Source organism: Pteropus medius, unplaced genomic scaffold (assembly GCF_902729225.1).
Source record: "Pteropus medius unplaced genomic scaffold, Ma_sr-lr_union100, whole genome shotgun sequence".
NCBI lineage: Eukaryota > Metazoa > Chordata > Mammalia > Chiroptera > Pteropodidae > Pteropus > Pteropus medius.
This window is the reverse complement of record NW_024350319.1, coordinates 24,901,951-24,920,953: the sequence shown is the minus strand read 5'-3', so window position 1 is coordinate 24,920,953 and position 19,003 is coordinate 24,901,951. Positions and strand designations below refer to the sequence as shown.

The window sequence follows — 19,003 nt, the reverse complement described above, 5'->3', positions numbered from 1 at the left end:
TCAATATTCCAACAGCTTTTACTAATCCATTTTACATTTTAAATGTCTCATCTATAAAAATGCAATACCTCATTAGGTGGAGGAGGATACCAGAAATAAAACATCTATCAATTGCATGTTTTTATTTATATCATCACTTATTCTACAAAACGCTTGAGGCAGCTTATAAAAATGCATACAATTATGTTAAAAAATATTAAGTACATAAAAAAGCAGTAACAAAAAGCATATCAATGATTTATAAGAACATCAAAAAGAAATGATGTTTTATAAGCCTCGGGATTCTCTATTTACAAATTTAGATTTGATATATTCATGAAGGGAAATAAAGAAGGGTATATGGATGTGGGAAGAGGGGTGCATAGGGGAAGAGTCCTATGAGACATAAAAGAAGTCCACAGGGAGAGTTCTAAGAAAGATGTTCATACTTGATAAAGAAGAAGGGTACATGTGAAGAGCCTGATCCTTTCCTCCTTCTTTTGGTCATTGTGAGGTAGCATAAACATTTTTTAACTTTTTATTATGGAAATTTTCAACATAAACAAAAGTAGAGAGAATACAATAAACTACCAAGAATCCATCATCAAGCCTCAATATCAACTTTATCCTAAACAAAATATTGGGTCCTAGAGATATGACACAAAAACAAATTTAAATGAGCTTTGACTATATTTGTAACTTCTTAATCAGACTGGTCTTCAAAATGTGGAAGGCACACCAAAAAGTAAGGTTGGGGCAGGAGTGGCACATTAACATGATATTACAGCAAATATTAAAACTTCTACCTATATTCATGTCTTAGCTAATAAAGAAATTAAGCTTTTCTAATTTTTAATACAGCCTTCACATTGCTGCCCTCACTGGCTCTGTTTTTCAAGTGTACACACACACACACACACACACACACACACGCACGCAAGCACGCACGCAAAAGGTAATCAACCTAAGGGAAGAGCAAGAGTTTCCAAAGAGCAGAACCTACCTCACACTTTGAATGAGTTGATAAGTGACCATGGTAATCTTTTTAACCATACAGAAAATCACTGGTTATTTTTTAACACTTAAAAGTTAATATGCATTTTCCCTTTAACAAAAAAAAAAAACAAGTGTTTCAAATTTGATGGCTTTTTTTGAGGGGGTAGGAGGGAGTAGTTATGACAAATAACTGTGATTAGTATGTTATCAACTATATATTTTTAAGAAAGTTAAAGATATTTAGTTTGTTCCCCTTCAAGGCAAAGGGGATATTTCAGACAATAGTGAGAAAGTATACTTTTCTTTCAGAAAAACACTCGCTATGAAAAGAATATTTTAAAAAAAACTGTATGTTTAGAAATGTTTCCATCATTATATAACATAGCTGCTGAAAAATCTAAATACATCACCTATAAAAAAAACTCATGTGGACACACTAAAAATTTTTGATACAATTTTCTAACATGTGTGAACTCATTATTGTAATTACAAAAATGCCAAAATCTGATTAGTTTGCAAGAACTATCATTAGAAAATAAACATTTACAAGTGCAGTTCAGTAACATCTTTGCTTAGTGAATAATACTGAAAAAGTAATTACTGTGACTTAGTAAATGCAGCACACACTGTAATTCTTCCATTAAGGAATTATATATCTTTGCAAAGCTAATTTTTTCCCAGAAAAAAAAAAATCGTTAAAACAAAGTATCCAAATAAAATCAATTTAGGATCAGATTTCCATATCATAAAATATTAAACCAGCTAAAATAATAATGAGGAAGCATATTTAATTATATTACTGTCATTGTAAAAGACATTAAAGTGTGTATTTAATGTATACATTAAATACATAAAACCAATTTCCCTCAAATTACTCTACAAATTCAATAAAATTTTAATTAAAATCCTAAGTGAATATCTCATGAACTTCCCAAATAGAACTCTAAAATTCATTTGTGAGAGTAACAGGCCAAGAATAGCTGAGACAATACTGAAGACTAAGAAGTGATTAAAACAATGTGGAACTACACAATATTAAATAAATGAAAGAGAAAAGAGTGACATCAGCATCATGGTAGAATAAGACATCAATCATTTTGTTCTTCCTCCAACAATCTGGCATCTAACCACAGACAAAAGTGCCTCTGTGGGGGCTGTGGGATCCAGCACCATACGCTAAGGGAACTGGGAGGAGGATCACCCATCCTAGTATTGGATAATAGGTGTACAGACCTCAATCCCACCTGTGGATCCTGCAACAGTCCATGAACTGGCTCCAGCCCCTTTCGGCCAAAAAATACTGTCTTAGACAATCACCCACAAATGAGAGAGCTTTTGTGGAAGTCCGGGTTTCCAGAGACAGTCAAGCACATTGATGCAGAAAGAAAAATACAAATTTGGACACACTAGAGAGGAGTACTGAATTCTAAGCTGCCTGACTGGGGTGGTGGAAAGAAGCTGAGAGAGCGGCACAGGACTCTCTGAGGTCAATACAGGGACATGAATCCTACTAAATTCGTAGTGGACTCCATCAAAATACATAAAGAACTTTTATAAATCAATTACAAGACAAAAGAACTTCAAAATGGGTAAAGGATTTTAAAAGGCGATTCACACAAGAGGAAACCCAAATGGTTAATAAACATAAGAAATATATTCAACATCATTTATCATCAGAGAAAGGCATATCAAAACAAAAACCATTTCACAACTATCAAACTGACAATAATTATTAAGTGTGACAAAATTAGGATTTATCAAGAAAGTAGTGAATGAAAAACTCTATTCCTACACTGGAAGTATATACTGACATAAGTTTGGACATTAATTTGGCAATAATCGCTAAAGTTTAAAAAGAATATACTGAACAAGACAAAAATTCCACTTGAGTTGTCTACCCTAAAAAACTCTTGTTTATGTGCATGGGGAAATAGGTGGGAGGACATTTACTGACACTAAGTTTGTAATAATGAAAAAATATAACATTCTTAAGTGTCCTCAGTAAGGAATGATAAAATATATTAGTCCTCCCTTATCCCTGGGGGAGACATTCCAAGACTCCCAATGGATGCCTGAAACTGCAGATAGTATCGAACTCCATACATACATACTACGGTTTTTCCTATACATACATACCTATGATAAAGTTTAATTTATAAATTAGGTATAGTAAGAGATTAACAAAATTAAAAAGAAAAATTTTAACAATATACTGTAATAAAAATGATGTGAATGTGGTCTCTTGCCCTCAAAATATCTTATTGTACTGTACTCACCCTTCTTCTTGTGATAAGATGATAAAATGACTTAAGTTGTGAACTTTCATCCTTTCACTTAAAGGAAACACTTCACAGCTTCTCTCTGGCATATCCAAATTGCCAGCATCACTACTCTTATGCTTTGGGGCCATCATTAAGTAAAATGAGGGTTACTTGAACACAAGGACTGTGATACCTTGACATCTGATCTAATAACCAAAATGGCAACTAGGTAACTAAGAGGACGGGTAGCTTATAGAGTGCGAATATGCTAGACAAAGGAATGATTCATGTCCCGGGTGGGATGGAGTGCGACAGCACAAGATTTCATCACACTGATCAGAATGGCACACAATTTAAAACTCGTTAATTGTTTATTTCTGGAATTTTCAATTTAATATTTTTGGACCACGGTTGAGTGCAGGTAACTGAAACCACAGAAAGCAAAACCATGGATAAGGGAGGACTACTGTACTAAAAAGCAGTTAAACAGAATAAACTGTTTTTATCTATTAACAATGATAAATCACAAAAGCTATATATATTTTTTTAAGTAAAAGCAAGCTGCAAAAGGATATGTAGAACACAATTTATATAAACTTTACATTACAATAACATGTTTTGCTTACAGATATTTGTAGAGATGCAAAAGAATGTTCATGAGAATGAGTCACAGAAATTTCAAGACAGGTTTCCTTGGGGGACAGGGGGAAAGAGCACACTGAGCAACCTGTAGCAATTACAGCAAAATGTTAACATCTGCTTAATGTGACAGGTATTCTTCTCTGTACTTTCCGTAGGTTTGAAATGTTTCAAAACATAAGTAAATGGTTTTAAAGGTAGAAATTACAGACAACATACTTAGATACTTTTCAAGAAACAAGATAGTTACATGAGTATGGGAGGGATAAAGAAAGGTAGTTGTTTTTTTCTTAAAATGAAAAATTCTGGAATATATTTGCTGATGGAAATGATGGATTAGGTAGGGTGAGAGAAATTAATGACAATGGAGAAAAAAGAGGTATCGAAAGGAGCAAAGTCTCAAAAGAAAAAATGAACACAAAGCAGTATAATATTTGCTAAATATAGTTGGCACAATGTGTTTTGATTTTTGATACATAAATTTTTTTTAAGAAAGTAGGGGGATATCAGTAGTCTAAAGACCTCCGAAAGTTTGCCTCTCCACAAAAGTAATGAAAAATCTAGCAAAAAAATGTCAGAATCAACTTTTTCAGAACTCTGGAAATTAACAAAAGGCTCTCAGCAATCCAAGGAACAGTTAGCCAAGAAAAACTGAATTTCAGTAAGGACAGAGAAGTTAGTGGCATTTTAATCTATCATGGTCCCATTCCTTGCTCCCCAGCAGCCTTGAAAAATAAATTTGTGTTCCTGGTACGGTAATGCAGTGCGCAGAATTGGGATAGAGTTCTTTCAAAGCTTCATTCCCAAAGAGGAATGGTCATTATTTAACCTGTTTGGGGGTTCCCTGGAAGAGTCTACTTGAAGGACTTACCTACTAGATCTCACTCAAACTCATTAAAAGCTTCTCCCTGGGAAAGGTGTTTGTCAAATGTTTTAACATCATAGTTGCTTGGGAGGTTGGATAAAAGTTGGGTCAAAGAACAGACAAATCAAAAAGCTTAAAACAAAACTTTGAGGAATAAGGTTATCTCTAGGGGCTTTGAAAAGCTTGGTCATACTCTTGAGAATCTAGAAAGTCACGCACATACATAAGGTTGTGTACACTTGTTCAACAAAGACCTGAGAAGGCCCTAGGCTCTCATCTCTGATAGACCCTGAAGTCCTGTGTAAGCAGAAAGTGAAGGTTAAGTCAGAGTTGTAAGCTACCTGGCTGAGTGCTGAGTATCCCAACATACACAAAGAACCCCTTGACAAAGATCAACTTAATGATTCTAGGGATTTAATCATTAGTTGACTACTAATTTATCAAGTAGGAACTTCACTGGCCATGCAAGACAAAGATACAAACTTTACAAAATTAGTTTAGAAATGTCACAAACAACAAATCCTGGAAGAACCTGATATCCAGAACTGATATTCAAATTACATTATTTGAATAGTCCACTTTTCAACAAAAAGTATTACAAGACATCCAAAGAAACAAGGAGAATTCATACACAGGGTGGGGGTGGGTGCAAGTGATAGAAATTTTCCCTGAGAATCCCAGACATTGGACTACACAAAGACTTTAAATCAGCTATTTTTAATTTGTACAAAGAACTAAAGGAAATCATGTCTAAAAAACTAAAGGAAAGTATGAAAACAGTCTCGCCAAATAGAGATTATCAATAAAGACAAAGAAATATTTGTGTTCACATTTCACTTAAAATATAGACGTCAAAGAAGAAATCAACTACAATGAAAACTTACTGTGTAGCCTTAACTATGTCCCATGTGCTATAATCATCAATATGAGTTTTCCGTCCAAGAGATTCACCATATCCATGGTTATAATGGCTTTGGGGTTTGATTTCCTGTTAAAGCAAGAATTGAGAAAAGGTACAGAAAACGTTTTAGTATTTCTGGACTGGTTTTGCACTATTTGAAGAAAATTCACTATTAAAATGATTATAGTCTACCTTTTTCTGAAGTCTGTACTCTTTAGAGAAAATGCATATTCAAATAGATCTACCCCTTTTACACACTCTCAAAACAGAAAAGCTACAAAACTAGAAATTAGTGACAAATTACTAACTGAAATTCATCTTTAGCACCAAAAAACTCTTATCTCTTCATCAAATCAACTCTCGTTCTCTCAGACCAATTTTTTTATTATTCTAGCATTACCCTTAGCTCTAACTATCTACTTTAAAATCTTCATCACATGCCAAATAAACTCTAAGGTCCTAAAGACAGGACCTATTATTTTCGGGTATTACTTTTTCTTATACTCCAATGCTGAGAACTTGCTAAGCATCTGCCTAGGTGAATAAGGAACAATAGGACAGCTCTGATAAAATGTAAATCCATTTGAATAGTTCTAAAAATGTCAATAATATTAAACTAACTTTTATATAAAAATTGAATTAAACAAGTTTCACGGAATAGTACATCCATTCAAAGCTTATATGCCATGTGCAATTTTCTATTTAATACAAAATTTCCTATGCATATTCCACTTCCTCAACATAATGTAGCACTAAGATACAATTATATTTCTTTTATACGTAAACAGAAAAATTGAGCATGTTCAGCTCTAATATCATTCATTCAAATTTCTATGATTCTGATTCCCCCCCACTCTCCAGTGCGTGTGCATCCAAGCTCGCATGCTCTCACTTTCTCGCACATGCTGTTTCTCTCTATCTCTCCTCCTCTCTCCCTCTTCCTCCTCACACACATATAAATGTAAATATAAACAAATGGATAAAGCATAATGAAGTATTTGGAAAGAATTAAATCCTTAAAAGAATTCATGTTCTCTTGGCCACTGAAATTTAATAATCCAAATTTAATAGTATTTTATTGGAGGAAAAAGGCTATTATCTTTAGATCACTCTAGCCATTTGATTTGTGTGGGAAATTCCAAATTAATTTCTTTGAGCCATAAATTTAGAAGACTATCAATCTGAATATTTTCAAGGACAAGAAATTTTAGTTTCACGGAAGCAATTTCTGCTTAGTATATAAACCTTTCAACAAATAAATGCTTAGTTCCTTATGAAAATGCTATAGACAATATTAAAATACCCCAGTAATAATCATTGATCCACTTTAGCAAAAGAGACATCCATCTTAAGCTAAGATTCACAACACATATAATGTATATAGTTTACTAAGTGATTTTTTGAGATTGTTTTTCGACTCCATTAAAATAGAACTGGTTAAATATGAACATAAGCAGGTATAGTATTTTGGGTGTGTGCAACATTCTGAATAACTGATGGAACAAAACACTACATAAGACTTACCCATTTAATATATTTAAACCTTTGTATTTAATTTTTCTACTGAATTACAGTTCTCAATTTCTCCATGCCCTATATAGTCAGTGTAGCAAAGTGAAGAAAGATACTTTTTAGGCCAATAACACTTCCTTCTTTCTAAATTTTCTTTTTATTCTCCCCTACCACCAGGAAAATAATTTTTTAAACTTTCAATTCTGACTTGATACTTGAAGGAAAAAAAAAACTGGTTGTAGTTTACAAGCAGAATACAATAACACTATATCTAACAAAACACGTTATCGAGAGGCCACTATACATAAAGCACTCCCCAATCTACTGGGACCCCAAGCCAGGACAGTGTGAGGTCAGTACAAAGTTTAAGAGGGTGCCAAAAAATGTAATAATCAAGATTTAAAAACAGTTTAATGGGTTATCTTTTAAAAATCAAAACCGATGCAAAAAAAAAAAAATCCCAAACATCAGCATTTTAAATATAGGCAGCACCAGTATTGCTGATTTTTCCATTTGCACCAGGCTCCAATGTGGCTGGGAACAGCAGTGCAAACATACACCAAATATTGTCTCTTGCCCTCAAGGACTTTACAGTCCAGAGTGGGAGGACAAAGTTGGTAAGAAAATTAAGTCAAATATTAGAAACAAGAACCTGCCAAGGGATCAAGAAATACAAACTGGCAGTTACAAAATAGTCGTAGGGATGTAAAGTACAGCATAGAAAATATAGTCAACAATACTGTAATAACTATGCATGTGCCAAGTGAGTACTAGATTTATTGGGAGATCACTTCGTAAGTTATATAAATGTCTAACTACTATGCTGTATACCTGAAATGAATATAATATTGAGTGTCAACTGTAACTGGAGGGAAAAAAACCTTCCAACAACAAGTTAAAACCTATTTAAATAAAGACGACATGAGGTCCAAAAAAAGTATTAACTTTAAAAACTATTTCAATTTGGAAATCTCCTAGGGCAAACTGCTATTCTTTTTTTTTTACTAACAGGCAAATAAAAATATTCATAAAACAAAAAATAAATTTCTATTTAAAGCTTATTATTGTAATGTTTTCACACATTTTAATTTCATTTTTATCCCCAGAGACCTCACTTACTGTACATGATTAAATCGTATTGTTTCTCTACACTCCATTTTGTCTCACTGACATTGCCAAATGTGATCTTCCAAATGTATTAAAAATCACTAATTTTTCTAGTAACATTTTTTTATTAAACCTACACCAGTATCTGTTTTATCTCATCTATAAGGTTTTTATTTTTTACTTTTTAGTAAAAGTAATCTGATGTTTTTAAAGACAGCTTTAAAGCTATCCCTAGAATAATTTTAGAGAGGGAGAATTATTGTCACTAAAAAGTAGAAGAAATGATGTTTAATCAAATCTCCAAGCTGTTTTATTACTAAAAAAAAAAATTACAATACAGAACTTAAATTATTTTTCTCACTTTTAAACAGAATGGAAGCTGGTTCATCTAACTAGAACTAGTACCCTGTCAGTGTGACAAATGTCAACACTATCTATCAAGATAACCATCACCATCACTAGGTCTAGGAATAACTGTAATTTTTAAACTTTAAAAACAAAACTAAAAAACTATAAATAAATATATCTTATAATGTGTAGATAACATTTTTAAATTACAAAACTGCTATTAAATATCAGATACATTTTAACATAAATATTTAATGACACTCAAATTCTAGGGATACTATAATTTTTTAAAAAGTAGCATTGATTACATATAATGAAAAGGAAGAATAAGCATAAAACATATCTAACCAAGTGAACAATGAAAACAAGGAAAACCAGTAGCCACAGAAAATTATAAAACAACTTTAAAATTGTATTTGGTTAACAGTGCCAGTAGATGGCACTAAACTCAAGACAGAATCCTTTACTAACCTATGCACCTTCTTTAAGGGAGACTGGACAAAAAAAAAAAGATGTGGTTATGTAATAGAAAGATTTCGACATTCTTTTTTTTTTTTTCCAGTAAGCAACTGGTCTCTTCATATTATGTATTATGTTGTGGTACCTGATCCTTGGCTAAGAGTACTTGAAATTAATAACATAATATTTTTTAAGCAAAGAGTATTATCAGTGTTGCTTCTAACAAACAGTCCGACTTGAGGCTGTTTTTAACCACCACAGTCAAAACTATCAAATTAACATTGTTCACTTCCAACAAATTTTAGACTATAAAAATGTTCGTTACCTACTACCTTCTTTAAAAACTAGTTTTCACTTCATTTCGTTCTTTTCACTTCAATTCGTTATAGCATTAATCCGCATGTACATATATATCTGTAACAATATACATAAATGACATACTTTTTTCTTTCCACAGACATTTGATAAACAAATATCCATATGGTATTTTCTCCCTCTCCTATCTTGTTAAAAATAAACTATTTTTTAATACAGTTCAATGATTCACAAAAACAATGCAGAGTTCCCATATTCCACATACCCAGTTTCCTCTATTATTATTAATATCTAACATTAGTATGGTATATTTGTTACAATTAATGAACCAATATTGATACATTATTATTAACTGAAGTATATACTTTATTCACATTTCCTATTTTTACATAATATCCTTTTTCTGTTCCAGGATCCCATCTAGGATATTGCATTACTAAGTTGTCATGGCTTGCTAAGCTCTTTTTGGTTATGACAGTTTCTCAGACTTTGTTTTTGAGCTTCTGTTTAAAAAACTAGTCAGGTATTCTGTAGAATGATCCTCAACTAGGATTTGTCTGATGGGGTTTTTTTTCATTATTAGACTGGAATTATGTGTTTTCAGGAGAAAGTGTTTTTTTTAACTTAACCTAATTTTACAAATTTCTTTCAACACTGCTATACAATCTTTATTTGCCTAAATGTTTATATATTTTTATGTAACCTGTAATCACAGTACTCATATTTTTATATTCTTCCCTTTTATATTTTGCCATTACACATAATTTGTGTAAGTACTGTGTTTTAACTGTTGCAAAATATTTAATTAAACTGATATACTGAAACATACTGTAACACTTGCCAATCACTGAACATTTAGCTTATTCTTAAATTTCTTAACTAAACTCATGTTATTTCTTAGGCATTCCTCTTTTATGTCTTCTCCTAACATTCTCTTCACCATTAAACTGTAAACTACCATAGGGCAAGAACCCTATTTTAATCATTTGTGTACTTCCAGTGCTTAGCATGCACACAGCATGGCATATTAGTGCCTTTAAGTGAAATAAAAAGAATGGACTTTTCCTCACTAAAAAATACCTCTTGAACTCATTTAACATTTCTTTTTTACTGGAGTAAACTTCCTGGAGAGGAATTCTTAAAGGGTATGAACGTTTTTATGGTTCTTGATACAATATCTAAATTGTTTTGCACAGAAATTATATTTATAATACCACCAACATATAATTAATGTTTTTCCATAAACTCACTGGCACTAAGTATTACTTTTAAATTCTTCCCTAATTTAAATAGAAATTTCAACTTTAATTTTCCTATTTCTTTTTTAGAGAATTTCCTGTTCTTATCCTTTGGCCATTTTATTCTGAGTCCTGAAATTTAATATATTTGAACCAAACATATATATAGGTTAGATAGTAACCTTTTTCATACTAATCTAAATACTATTTTGTTCCATTTTTAGAATTATTTAAGCTTTCAATTTACTTCAAGGAATATATTTTTAATAGTGACATACATTAATCTTCTTGGGCTTTTTTGGTCTTGGCTTTTATACTTAAACAGTACGGTAATCATTAGTGCTACTCATGAAATATTTCCAGCTCTCTTCCTAAGCACATGGTAGGATAGTCCTTGGTCCCTTGAAAGTTAAGTGTGTCCAAGTGACTTTTTTTTTTAACCAATAGAGTACAAATAAAAAAGACGTGTCAATTTCAGAGAATAGGTTTTAATAGCCAATATGCAATTCCTCACTCTCTCTTTCTCTCTGCCACAGAAACTGGCAAATGTTCCAGAGAGGAGATGATCAGTCTGGGTCCAAGAGCAGCCATTACCTAATCCACAATGCATGTGTACTGAACCACTAACATTTAAACTACTGCAACAAAACCTAGTTTATCCTGACTTATATGACAACTCTTAAGAATTATTTTGGTCAGTACTATGTAGATGGAGATCTACATAAACCATTTTCATTGTATTTTAGAGCTGGTTATAACTAGTATATGAGAATACTACTAATGTTCAGATTTATCTTGTAGCTGGACACATGTAAAAATATAATCTCTGATCTTCCTATGATCTCTTAGAATGGTCTAAAAATATAATTAAATCTCCTGTAAATAATCATCTATTGTTGGTGGAATTATAAATATAATTCATTTCCATGATATTGGCAAAAACAGCAACTGTAATATTGGAAAAAAATAGTAATGACAGTACATCCTTATTTCTTTATGTTTTCTCTATTTTAAAAAGGCAATGCTTTCATTGTTTCTCTATTATATGTAAAGCTGTTAAACAGTCCTTATTCAAATACATTCCAAAGAATGAATAACACTGCATTTGGATATAAATGCCCACTTCACCACCACAATATGAAATGTCCAATTTCATATTTCGCGAGATTAATTTCCAATTTTATCCTCCAACTATAGGCATCTGACTAGCATTCTTTTAATATACCTCCTAGTTAGACTGATTATAGAAGACACCTTCCCCGCCTTCTGCCCTTCAAACACACAGCCAATTCTTACTAGCAGCCCTAACTCACGTCCTGGTCGCAATTCCAACGAAGTCCCAGAAAGCAGAGGCAGACACAAAATGTCCTATGTCTGAAAAATTCTGAGGAAGTACCTTTTAGGAGTTGTAAGTTGTTTTATTTTAGCTGTATGGATCAAATGCACATGTAAATTATTTAAATGTAAATTTAATTACCAAAATGCAAATGTAGATGGCAAAGAGAAACACTGAAAATCCTAAAATAAAAAATGCACAAATCCCATCTTCAATTGAGAACAAACAATGGCATCTAGTTCAGAAGACAGCAAGAATCAATCATGGCATTTTGAGCAAGGAAATCAATCAGATTAGATATGTAACTTTAAAAGACCATTTAATAATTTTTTCCTCCTCACCACCTCCACAATATATTCTTCCTTCTTTCTGTACTATTTACTAAAAGGTATTTCCAACTATCAAAAGTCCAAGCTGAAAACTCATTCAGCCTTGACTCAATCTCCCAAAATCTTGCGTATAATTAATTGGCTACAGAGTCTTAGTACTTCTTTTCTCAAAACAAATACCTATCAGACCTTTTCAGTTTTGCCTTTAAATATCCTCTCAACACACTGCTGTTCACATAGCTGCTACCAATCACTCCTCTGCTTAAAAGCCTTAAAATCATGCAGATGGGGTAAACCGAGAAAATTTCAGCAACCCTACAAAATCACGTGACTGGTCCCAATTTACTTTTTCCAGCTGTAGTATCCACTATTTCCTTCTAAGCATCCAACATGTTCACGTACACCAGCCATTCCACAAAGGTCTGTACTTTAAAAACCTCAGTATCTTTTTGCTCATGTTAGCTATTCTACTCAGAAGGCATACTCCATCTCAGGTTTCGCAAACTTTTACAAATCTTTCAATTCACAATTCAGGTATCACCATAGCCTTCCTTGTTTCCCTCGGGTAGAATTAACTGTCCTGTTATGTATTCCCATTGCTATATAAACAAATTATTATAGTACTGCACGATGGCATATGTTAGTTTCCTATTGCTGCTGTAATAGATTATCACAACAGGAATTTATATCTTATAGTTCTGGAGGTCAGAAGTTCAAAATTAACATCAATATCCCAAGGTATGAGTAGGGCCATGCTCCCTCAGGAGGCTCTAGGGGAGAAGTCATTCTTTGCATCTTCCAGCTCTGGTAGACTTCTGGCATTCTTGGCTTGTGACAACATCACTCCAATACTCAAGGCCAGCACCTTCAAATTCCTCTGGTCTGCTTCATATAGCCGCCTTCTCTGTGTGTGTGTGTGTGTTTAAATCCCCATCTGCCTCCCTTTATAATACATGTGATTGTATTTAAGGTTCACCGGGATATCCAGGATCATCTCCCCATCTCAAGACTGTTAATTTTATCATCCCTGCATAGAATCTTTTTCCTTTGTAAGGTAACACAAGTTCCAGATATTAAGACTCGATATCTTTGGGGAGTCATTATTCGGCCTACCACAGGATGGGAATAAAGGTTGAAAAGTGAGAAGGGGCAAAGTTCATGTTACATAAGGTTGTAATTTTTCTTTCAGCTATCAAAATCTCCCAATCACTGGCAATATCAACTGCTGGCTCTCTCACATGAGGCATTTTGAGAATTCTGAAATTCATCCCATGAGAACAAAGACACTCTTAAACCAAACTTTAGTCTGACTCCTCTGAGTTCTCTTCTCAACTAGGTTTCGGCCCTGGTCCCCATCCTTACTGGGACTGCACAGTCCAGTTTTAGTAAGAACCCTACTAAATCTTAATTGGATTTTGAGAATTTCCCATCCTTGATAGCTGATCACCCTGGCCTGCCTTCAGCAAGGATCTTGGTTTAGCAAAAATCTCCCTATCCTCGATGTGTCCTCTTAGTATTATCCATCCATGGATCCCTCATTCTGCTTGTTGGCTTTAAATCTTCAATTGCCCTTGTTGTATTTGGAATTGAGCCCAGCTGTATACTAAAGGCCTCTTATCTCCTATTGTGATAGAGTCTGAATGATATCCATTTTTACCACTTTAACTACTGTCCAGCTCTGGTTTTCTATGACGAAACTTTTCTCTCTAACATTCTTTGGTGAAGAAGAGACATTCTTCAGCCCACTTATAGAAACTCCGCCTCAGCCCCTATGTCAGTGGTGTACTCCTGGAGTTGCTTCTGCAGAGCAAGTAATTCTCTTTGGTAAGTTTCTTTCAAGATGGCTCTAGCCTATCCAGCCTGTAAAGTGTTTGGTTGGTCCAAGGAAAAACCCTTAACTCAGTATCACTGGACACACAGAGGAAGTTCCCGCTTCTGGTTCTTCATTGCAAGGTTACCTTCTATCTCTCATCTTTTACATTTCCCCAGTAAAGCAGCAGCAGCCCCCAGTTTCTGGGCCTTCAATACTTCTGGGACCCATATCACACTTTCCCAAGAATTCTCTAACACTCCACTCAGACAGCATCCCAGGGAGGCCTAACTATTTTCTGCAACCTACCAGGCATTCAGCCAAAGAAATCTTTTCCCTCTCAAAAACTCCCAGTGTTCTACAGGAATCATTTGCAACCCACATGGAGGATAATATAAACAGTTATAGCACTCCCTCCTGGGAAAATAACTGTTCAAAGAACCCTTCCCCCCAGTAAAGTCTCTCTTTACATTGTATAGGCTGGAAGTAATAAGAGTTCTAGGACAAATCATAACCATTTCCTAGCAAGTTCAACACTTCCGTTTATACTACAGGAATCCTTTGTCAGCTACTATCCTCACTTTGAGCTCCAGGAAAAATGGTTAGATACTTAGATAACAAGAAAAGTCCCACATAATATCCTATTATACATAATATATCATAAAGTACTTATCCTTTCACACCAAGTACTTTTCACTTAACATTATATTTTTGAGATTTATCTGTGCTGACACATGTAGTTCTAGTTTATTCAATGCAACTGCTAGATGATATTCCATTACATAAATAAACCATATACATACCACTTCTAAGAGACTTTTTGCTACCATATATTATTCTGCAATTAACAATCTTAAGAGGTCTCATCTATAAAAGTTTCTCTAGGGTAAGGATCTAGCAGTGAAAATTCTGGATAAAAAGACTGAGTATTTTCAACTTACTATCATTAAACAGCTTTCTGAGGCGGCAGGATCAATTTATACTCTCAATATTAATGCATGAGTTTTCCTTTTACTATACTTAAATTTACCAGACTTATTAATTTGGAGGGAATCTGATGGATACCAAATTATATCTTCTTTTGATCTGCAATTCCCTGAAGCAAAATGAAAAAAGTTATATAGGAAATGATCAACTATATTAATGTTGTAGATGAGTGAAGAAAAATAAGGACTGCAAGTTGACCACTAAATTTAGCAATACAGATATCGTATTATTTTGATAAGGTGGGGTCATATACCAGACTGAAATTGATTAAAGAAAAGATGGAAGGAAAGAATTGGAAACCATAAGTACAGACAATTTTTTGAGGAGGTTTGCTACTGTAAAGAAGAACAAAGAAATAGGGCAGTGGACAGAAGTGAAGTGAGATCAAAGAAAAATATACTTTTGGGTTTGGATTTTTGTTTTTTTAGGATGAGAAAAATGATCGCTAGCAGAAATGATCTAGTAGGTCCAAAAACTGATGATGGAGGAATGTTAGTAGAGAACTGCTAGAGAGAAGCCTAAGTGGGCATGAAAGGATAGAAATTAGTGTAAACAAACAAATACAGTACTTTTCACTGAAAACCGCAAAATACTGAAGAAAGAAAGAAGATCTAAATAAATAGACAGACATATCGTATTCATACATTGGAAGACTTAAGATGGTAAAAGTGTCAATTCTCCCCTCATTTATGTGAGTTTAATACAATTCCTATCAAAATCCCATTAAGATTTTTTGTTTATATAGAGAAGGTTATTCTAAAATTTATATGGGAAGGCAACTAATAAAGCTAAAATAATCATGGAAAGATAAATAGATTAGGGAAGAGCAGTCTACTAAATTTCAAGACCTATTATACAGCAACAGCAATCAAGACTGTATAGTATTAGCTGAGGGACAGACACATAGCTCAAAGAAAACACAGAAGCAGAAATAAAAATACTAATATGCTCAACTGATTTTTGACAACAATGTAAAAGTAATTCAATGGAGGAAAGATAACTTTTTCAACAAATGATGCTGAAGCAGTTGAATATCTTATAGGCAAATAAATAAAAACCTCAACCTAATTCTCACATTTTATATTAAAAAAATAACTCAAAATTGACCTGGAACTTAAGTGCTACATGTTAAACTATAAACTGTAAAAAAAAAAAGGGGGGAATCTTTGGGATTTGGCAAAGAGATCTAGCTTGACACAAAAAGCACTACACACACACACACACACACACACACACACACACACAGAGGATTTCATCAAATTTGCAAACCACAACAAAAGATTAGTGTCTGAGATATATAAAAAACTCTCAAAACTCAACAGTATAGCCAGTACACAAGCCCTCCTCAACAGCCCCTACTAATAATAGGCTGGCTTTGGGGTAAAACATTCTCTGACCTACCATCCCATACCACTCATGGTCATCCCGCTTCCTCACACCCAATTATGTCTAGGCTCGTCTACTTCTCCCTATGAAAGAAAAACTCTTTTTGCCTAATTGCTTGAGACACATGTAGATTTTATGGTCAGAGTATTCTCTCATTGCAAAAGCTTCTCTCTCCCTATTGCAATAGTTCTTTCCTCCCTTGCAATAATCATTTCAAATGGTCTCTTCTTACTAAGGGTGGGCGATGGGGTAGGAACTCAACAGTAAAATAAACAATTTAAAAAGCTGGCAAAAGATACCGTTATGAGCTGTATCCGTAAGTGAAAGCCCTTACTCCCAGTACCTCAGAATTTGACTGTATTTGAAGCTAGGCCTTTTAAAGAGGGGGTTAAGTTAAAATGAGGCCATCAGTATGGACCCCAATCCAGGATGACTGGTGTCCTTGAAAGAAGGGAAAATCTGGACACAGATACCAGGGGCACTTGGAGATAAAGGGAAAACCATGTGAGGACACAATAATAGGGCAGCCACCTGTAAGCCAAAGAATTAAACCTCAGAAGAAACCAAACCTGCCAATACCTTGCTTGATCTTGGTTGAACTTGTAGTCTCCAGAACTGTGAGAAAATAATTTCCATTATTTAAGTCACCCAGTCTGGTATTTTGTTATGGCAGTGCTAGCAAACTAACTAGCAGACGGAAAGAGACAGTTCACCCAAGAGGATATACAGATGGCAAATAAGCACATGAAATAATAGTCAGTATCATTAGCCATTAGGGAAATGTAAATTAATACCGCAATGATTTATCATCACATATTTATTAAAATGGGCTAAAATTAAAAATTGACTATACCAAATGTTGGTTAGGATAGGGAGATCAGATCACTCATATATTCCTGGCTAGAATGTAAAATGTACAGCCACTCTGGAAAACAGCTCAACAGTTTCTTAAAAACATTAACACACAACTACCATATGATTCAATAATTGCACTTGGGCATTTATCCCAGAGAAATAAAAATTTATATCTACACAAAGACTTGTACACAAATGGTTAAAGCAGCTTTATAATAACCAAAAACTGGAAACAACTCAGATGTCCTTCAATGGGTAAATGGTTAAACAAACTGTGATATATCGACATTACCCAGTAATAAAAAGTAATGAACTACCGATACACACTACAACGTAGATTAGTCTCCAGAGAATTATGCTGAATGAAAATAGCCAATCCCATTGGTTACACACTACATGATTCCATTTAAATAATATTCTTAAAATTGCAAAATCATAAAAACAGATAATAGTATGGGTATACGAGGGTGATGTGATTAGTGTGGGTATAGAAAGGCAAATCAAGGATCTTTGTGGTAATGGAAATGTTCTATATCTTTACTGATTCAATATTAATCTCATAGGTGTGATATTACAGTACAATTTTGCTAAGTATTACCACTGGGGAATCTAGGTAAAGGGTACATAGGATCTCTCTGCATTTTTTTTCTTATTTTATCTTGAAATAAAAAGTTTAAAGAAAAACTATCAACTTAAACACTTAAAGTTTGTGCAATTTATCACAAATAATATGCCTCAATAAAAATTAGTTATGCAGTAAAAAAATATTTTTAAAAGACATGAATTTTTTAAAAACTGTCCAGACCAGTGTTATCTAATAGAACTTTCTGCAATTATGGACATATTCTATATTTTCATGCTGTCTAAAACAGTAGCCACTAGCCACATATGGCTAATAAACACTTGAAAGTTACTAATATGAGTAAAATGCTGAATTTTTTATTTTATTAATTTTAATTAATTTAAATAGCTACACGTCATTGGTGGCTACTATATTGGACAGGGCAGGTCTAGACATTATAAAAACCGGGAAAGATCATTATATATTAAGATGGAACTATGTCCAAAGTGCACTTAGGTAAAATTTTATAACAGTGTATAACAACATTTATGTAACAAAAACAAAGAAATAAATGTATATAAAACATACATTTACATAGCCTTTTACATTCTACTATATACTCTTCTGTACTATTTAAATTTATATTGGGTGTTCAATCTGAAAGCAAAATTTCCTTAGAAAATCATGTGTACAATTTATTCATGATTATAGTTACAAAATTATGAATGGAGATTAATTTTTATAATTACAGTGAAGAGAGATAAAATCTCCAAGGTAGAAACGGGTTTAACAATGGTATACATGCATTCCCATAATCTTGAACTGCAGAAAGAAAGTAAAGGTTATAAAACAAATAAGAGCTATCTCTAACTATGTACCAAGTACTGTTTCAAACTTCAGAGACAGGATCTCAAAGAATCAAAGATGCTGTTGATTATAAGATGCACCATTATTGAATGTACCACTAAGAAAGAAAACACTGCCAACTGAACTATATACAATGCTTTATCACTCAGAAGTTTTATTCATACTATTTAAAAGATTTCTTATAGACTTATTGAGACAGGTTTTTACCATATATCACTCTTTAGATGTACTGAAAAGAGCTATATAAGCAA

The 19,003-nt window shown here is 33.4% G+C and overlaps 1 protein-coding gene across 3 annotated transcripts in view; it reads right to left on the bottom strand.

Annotated features, from left to right (window-relative positions):
* The window catches only part of ZDHHC17 (zDHHC palmitoyltransferase 17), a 79,041-nt gene that overhangs the window by 54,250 nt on the left and 5,788 nt on the right, over positions 1–19,003 (bottom strand). For all 3 annotated transcript variants that reach the window (XM_039838896.1, XM_039838895.1, XM_039838897.1), the window contains exon 2: positions 5,625–5,728. In XM_039838896.1, the coding sequence (XP_039694830.1) occupies positions 5,625–5,728 (104 nt within the window). The remainder of the gene's footprint in view (positions 1–5,624; positions 5,729–19,003) is intronic.